The sequence below is a fragment of the Hevea brasiliensis genome, chromosome 2 (genome assembly GCF_030052815.1).
Source record: "Hevea brasiliensis isolate MT/VB/25A 57/8 chromosome 2, ASM3005281v1, whole genome shotgun sequence".
Classification (NCBI taxonomy): domain Eukaryota; kingdom Viridiplantae; phylum Streptophyta; class Magnoliopsida; order Malpighiales; family Euphorbiaceae; genus Hevea; species Hevea brasiliensis.
The window spans coordinates 92,220,401-92,227,689 of NC_079494.1; the positions used below are offsets into that span (position 1 = coordinate 92,220,401).

At 29.6% G+C, this 7,289-nt stretch overlaps 1 protein-coding gene across 1 annotated transcript; it reads left to right on the plus strand.

Moving 5' to 3' along the window:
* Positions 1-1,229: 1,229 nt before the first annotated feature.
* On the plus strand, positions 1,230-1,766 carry LOC110655168 (zinc finger protein ZAT5-like). Its single transcript, XM_021811372.2, has one exon. The coding sequence runs from the start codon at positions 1,230-1,232 to the stop codon at positions 1,764-1,766; it is 537 nt and encodes a 178-aa protein (XP_021667064.2).
* The last annotated feature ends 5,523 nt before the right edge of the window (positions 1,767-7,289 follow it).

The window sequence follows — 7,289 nt, forward strand, 5'->3', positions numbered from 1 at the left end:
CACATCAAATGAACATAATACCATGAGTTAATTTGCAGGCAAAATTAGTCTATCATTTTGAATTTTAAACAACATCTATATTGATTTAAATTTTTAATGACTTATTATTATATCACATTTTTATTTTATTACATTTAAAATAATATTAATATTTCAATTAATTATAACATATAAATTTTTTTAAAAAATATAATAATTTTAAATTAATAAATATTTTATTTATAAAATTAAATAAACTAACATTAAAATTATTTCAATATGGATATTTAACATTTATATGCAAATTATATATAAAATAATTGTGTTATGAATTATTTGATGTATGTACAATACATACGCTTCAAATACTAGTTATTTTCAAAATATTCTATGCAAAAAAAAAATTCAAAATATTAAAAATTCAAGGGGAAAAAATAGAATAAAGATTAAGTATATAAATTAAACTCATTTTTTCATTGAATTTACAGATGGATTGTATGACAACTAAGAAATTATTTGAAAGAACTTGGGCATTTTGATTTTTAATATAAGAAAAGAAACAAAAAAAATAAATAAGGAAAATATGAAGAAATGGAAGGAAATGAGAATATCCACCGTGGATAGTAGAGAGAGAAATGCTAGATAGGATTGTTAGAGTTTCTTGAATTGAGAGAAAATGATGATTCAATCAGCCTGGATTGGTAAAAAAATTGAAATTAATACGATGTGATCACTATTATGCCGCTTAATTAAGAAGAAAATTTATTTAAATTTGATTTATTATGAATTTAAAATATAAATATTTGGATCTATTTACTTATATGAGTTTTATTATACATCTTGTATTTTGAATCCATAATAACTCAATCTAGAAAAAAAAAATTCTTATTAATTAAACAAATTTTCTCTCAATCTTATAGGGATAGGATTTAGAGGTCCCACCACCAAGAATGGTACTTTCTATAACCTTACTTACTATCTAAGCATGTGTGTGTGTGTAAATATATATATACACACACACACACACCCAATGCCAAACCTCATCCATTTTCACAGGAGACAATTCTAGCAACAAGAAGCTCATAGTGGTGAACAAAGATTGCATGGATAACTCTTCGGTTTCCATCGAAACTTATTATAATAGCGACAAGATTATTGATTCCACTGCGGATTCTATACAACACTTTCATCATCTTGCACTCAAGGACAAAAGTTCTTCTCCTCCTTCTTTGTCTCATGCTAATCTGTAGATGCCTCAAACAATTCATAGCCTCTTTGATGATGGAACTACCAAAGCAAAGATTTTGCAAGAGACCACAAGGGGAAAGGAAAAAAAGGTATGCAACTCTTATTTTGTCTCTGCACTTAATGTTATAGATAGTGATAAGAAGAGATGCATTAATACGGGAGTGATGCAGATGCCCATGAAGAAGAAGAAAAAGTTCAAAAACCTATCAGAATTGGTTGATCTGAAAAATTCTTATGCTTGCAAGGAGGTGTTCAATAACTTCCAAGCACTTGGAGCCCACATCGCAAGCCACAACAGGAACAAGAAGATGGAGAAAGTGCCATTTGATAAATTAGGGACTAAAGAAGGTGGTGCTGGAGATAGGGAAGAAAAGGGCTCAAGTTCAATAGCACCACTAGTCAATAGAGAGAAGAAATATAAATGTAATTTGTGCTCAAGAAGGTTTTTGACAGGGCAGGCAGTTGGAGGTCATAAAAACTATCACCGGAAGGCTGCCCGTGTTGAAGCTCGGCAGGCTCCAGGAAGCGACATCCTCTGAATAAATTTTAGTTTTCAATTGCCCTTCCAGATGAGATGTTATGTTTGTGTTAATTAAGGGATTGAATTTTTAATACAGTTCTTATCGCTTGATTGCTGCTTATTGGTACAATTTCAAAGATTTGCCAAGTTCATTATGCTATGATGGAATTAAGCACATTTAAGGTAATAATTAATTACTATTATACGTTAATATTTCAATTAATTATAAAATATAAATTTTTATAAAAAAATAATAACTTTAAATTTATACATATTTTATTTATAAAATTACATAAATTAACATTAAAATTATTTCAATATGGATATTTAACATTTATACGTAAATTATAAATAAAATAATTGTGTTATGAATTATTTGATGTATGTACAGTACACGTGCTTCAAATGCTAGTTATTTTCAAAATATTCTGCTCAAAAAAATTATTCAAAATATTAAAAATTCAAGGGGAAAAAATAAATTAAAGATTAAGTATATGCATTAAACTCCTTTTTTCATTGAATTGAAAGATGGATTGTATGATAACTAACAAATTATAATAAGTTTCATCAAAGAACTTGGGCATTTTGATTTTTAATATAAGAAAATAAACAAAAAAAATAAATAGGGAAAATACAAAGAAATGGAAGGAAATGAGAATATTCACCGTGGATAGTAGAGAAAGAAACGCTAGATATGATTTTTAGAGTTTCTTGAATTGAGAGAAAATGATGATTCAAGAAGCTTGGATTGGTAAAAAAATTGAAATTAATACAATGCAATAACTAGTATGCCGCTTAGTTAAAAAAAAAATTATTTGAATTTGATTTATCATGAATTTAAAATATAAATATTATTCATGTGAGTTTTATTATGCATATTGTATTTTGAATCTATAATGACCCGAATCTAGATAAAAATTTCTTATCAATTAAACAAATTTTCTCTCAATCTTATTGATAGGATTTAGACGTCCCACTACCAAGAATGGTACTTTCTATAACCTTACTTACTACCTAAGCATGCGCGCGCGCTTGTGTGTGTAAATATATCTATATATATGCACACACCGGGAGCCAAAACTCATCCATCTTTCACAAGAGACAATTCTAGCAACAAGAAGCTCATGGTGGTGAACAAAGATTACATGGGTAATTCTTTGGTTTCCACCGAAACTTATTATAATAGTGACAAGATTATCGATTCTACTGCGGATTCTATACCACACTGTCATCGTCCAGCACTCTAGGATAAAAGTTCTTCTCCTCCTTTTTTATCTCATGCTAATCCAGAGATTCCTTAAACAATTCATAGCCTCTTTGATGATGGAACTACCAAAGCACAGATTTTACTAGAGACCACAAGGGGAAAGGAAAAAAAGGTATGTAACTCTAATTCTGTCTCTACACTTAATGTTACAAATAGTAATAAAAAGAGATGCATTAATATGGGATTGATGCAAACACCCATGAAGAAGAAGAAAAAGTTCAAAAACCTATCAGAATTGGTTTAGCTGAAGGATTCTTATGCTTGCAAGGAGGTGTTCAATAACTTCCAAGCACTTGGGGCCCATATCGCAACCCACAACAGGAATGAAAAGATGGAGAAGGTGCCATTTGATAAATTAGAGACTAAAGAAGGTGGTGCTGGAGATAGGGACGGAAAGGGCTCAAGTTCAATAGCACCAGTAGTCAATACAGAAAAGAAAAATAGGTGTAATTTGTGATCTAAAAGGTTTTTGACAGGGCAGGCACTTAGAGGTCATAAAAATTATCATCGGAAGGTTGCCCGTGTTAAGCTCAGCAGTCTCCAGGAAGTGACATTCTCTGAAGAAATTATAGTTTTTAATTGCCCTTCCAGATGAGATGTTATGTTTGTGTTAATTAAGGGATTGAATTTTTAATACAGTTCTTATCACTTGATTACTGCTTGTTGCTACAATTTCAAAGATTTACCAAGTTCATTCTACAATGATGGAATTAAGCACATTTAAGTTAATAATTAATCAATATTATATGTGAATAGTCAAATTAATTATTACATATAAGTTTTATAAAAATATAATCTAATTAAAAGTATGGCAACTTCAAAATTAATAAAATGACAACTTCAAAATTAATAAAAATTATTATTTTTAAAATTAGCTACACTAACATTAAAATTAGTATTTTAATATATATTTATATTTAATATTTAACATTTATATGTAAATTATAAATAAAATAGTTGTGTTATAAATTACTTTTCACATGCCTCAAATACTAGTTATATTCTAAATATTCTATTAAAATATAATATTTACAATATTAAAAATTTAAAGGAAAGAAAAAGAGTTAAATATTAAGTGTATGCATGAAACTCCTTTTTTTCCTTGAAAGAACTTGGGCATTTAAAGTTTTAATATAAAAAAATAAAGAAAAAAGAAAGAAAAATAATAAAAAATGTGAAGAAAAGGAAGAAAATGAGAATTTCTACCATGGAAACAGTAAAGAAAGAAATGCAAGATGGGAATTTAAGGGTTTCTAAGTTTAGAGAAAATAATCTGTGAGCCTTCGATTCAACTAGCTTGATATGGTAAAAAAATTAAAATTAATATGAAGTGATCACTAGTCCATTTCTTAATTAAGAAAAACTCATCTAAATCTATTCATCATGAATTTAAATTTTAAATATGTGGATCTTATTTATTCTTATGAGTTTTATCATACATATTGTATTTTGAATCAACAAACCAAATCTATATAAGAATTTTTTGTTAATCAAACCACTTTTCTCCCAACCTTCGCCCCCAACCCCCCCCCCCCCCCCCCCCCCCCAACACACACACACACACACACACTCTATGTGGATGACAGGTTTTTCTTCTTGCACTAGTTTAGCTCCATATTCCCATTACACTACTATGGAGCTTGGATATTAATACTTAAAAGGCAAAGGATTGATTGGAGTCACCACCTGAATGATAACTTTGAAAAAAAAAAAGACAAAAGGGATGTGGGCAATGACTCTACCCATTACAAAGGTCCACTACCTTTCTCTTTCCATGAGCCCAATGCCCTAGGTTTAAGATGATGGGTACAAAAGAGGAAAGGTGCTCGACACCTGATGTTATTTCTGAAAGTATACGGGCCATATCAAGTGATAAGTAAAATATTGTTTCCATGAGAAATTGTGTTAAAGTACTAGACTATGGTTGTTTTGATTATTTAGACTAATGGCAATTTAGAGGAGAAATAAATTAACTATAAGTAAAAAAAAAAAAAAAGCAATTGTTATGTAAATAAAGTCTTAATCTAAGCAAAAATTAACTAAATTAATAATGGGTAATCAAGAACAAAGACTAATTGATAGTAAAAATGATTTTAGAGTTAGAGCTTATAAATTAAATCTATTGGGATTTGTCTTGGTTTATCTAATTTTAAGAGAAAATAGAGTTTAAAGGTGATTGATTTTGAAATCCTTTGATATCTTTTTCAAGAAAACTAAAGAGTATTTTAATAAAACCAAACCTACTTTCGTATGATATTCAATTTTAAGTTCAAATCCATTAAGTTTTGTAATCAATTAATGAATCCTCTTGAATCCCTACTTTATTTCTAAATTTAGGTGTTTTTAAGTTCAAATCCTTGAATATCTGTCAATGATTTTTACCTTTTGATCCTTTAATCAAAGATTAAAAACTAGACTCAATGGGATCCGACATTAGGTAAGTCATAAAGTAAACAAGAAAAAGAATCCAAACTCATATTCATATAAATCTGGATAAAACCCAATCCAAATCCATATATAAATTCAAAATATTACAACCCAACTCTGAAATCTTAGAAAAACTATTCTTAAAGGAGCAAAAGCATGTTGATTAGTTCATTGGAGCATTGAATTTCAAAATTTTTCTTCTAGGGTTACATGCATCATGCCACATCTCTTATGTGCCTAATTAATTTCAATGCTCAATTGCATATTAAAACACTTTTAATATGTATTAGGATCTATGTTTGCCATTCAAGATTGTGAATTAACGAATTAATTCATTTAAACCCTAGTTTAAAAGTGGAGTTTGAGCACTAACCTCTTTGATGCACTATGGATGTGATTGGCACTTGTAGGAAGCATTTAGAACCCCAAGTGTTATCCCTCTAGCTTGTCCACACCAAGATCACCAATGGGCAGCCCCTAATTTGCTTCTCAAGCCTTTGCCAACCAATTATAAATTGGGTTTTTTCCTTTAGAGAGGTAGTATGTATGTATGTATAGGACACTAGAAAAAATTTCTAGCAATTTTAATTCAAATGATTTTGGGCAATTCTCTTTGAATTGATGAGACAAGATGAAGAGGAGAGGGAGAGAGGTGCGCCGCTACACATAAGAGAGAAAGGAGAGGTGGCTAATTTTTTCTTATAACATCTCTTTATATAATTAGGTCAAGTAATCACTTAAACCCTATGCCATATGTCACCACCACATTGCATCTTATTTTTAATTGACTTAATCACATTAAGCCAAGTATCAAAGCTAGACTTAATCTTGACTTTGATGAACTTGCATGATAGGAAGATAAATGGCAAACTTATATGATGCCATGTGTCACCATCTCATGTTGCCACATGTCACCATGTGAAATGACCAAATTACCCTTATGTTGTAATTTTTAGTTCTCAACCCAAAATGATTATTTCTCCTCTTCAAATCAATTTATATCAAATATAAATTAATTAATTAATTTCCATTAATTAATTTCTCACAATTAAATTCATATTTAAACACTTTAAATATAAATTTAACTTATACTATACATCCAATAACCTAGATTTGGTTTCAAGCCATGTTAGGGACTTTGTAATCTTATTACAAACCAAACCTATTTAATTAATCAATTAAACTCTTTAATTAATCAATTAAATCACATTTTACTTGGTGATTAACTTGTGTATGTGTGTGACTCACTAGGCTCATCACTAATTGGCAATGAGATATGATATTAACTCTTAATATCATCAGAACTCTTTCTTACCATAAATGATTTCTCTAAATCATTTTAGGCATCTCATAGACCATGGTTGACACCTAGCATAGCATGCCATGGCCACCCAATCAATAATAAGGAATACCTTAAATGAACCTATAGTCATATGTTACCATGCACTAGAATCTCTCAGTTACAAAATCCCAATTTGAGCTGAAGTCATGATTTATGTCAAACCCCATTTGCTATAAATATTATGTTCTCTTTTAATTCCAGTTTTTTTATTAATTAGATTTTATTGTCAGAAACTCTTTTCTAACTAAATCTGTCTGTCCTGGCCAGGAACTTGAAACATCAAGAATAATTAAATGAACATAGGATTTTATCCCTATTTACTTAGGGTAACAGATTCCATCTTGATCAACACCTATCTCCATATATAACTAGTAGGAGCCAACACATGCCCATATACCCATACACAGTACAAGTATGAAAGTAGTATCAAACTCAAACCACCTATATACAAGATAACTGTGTTATCTGAGGTCTAAAGATTATATGCACTAATATGATATATAACA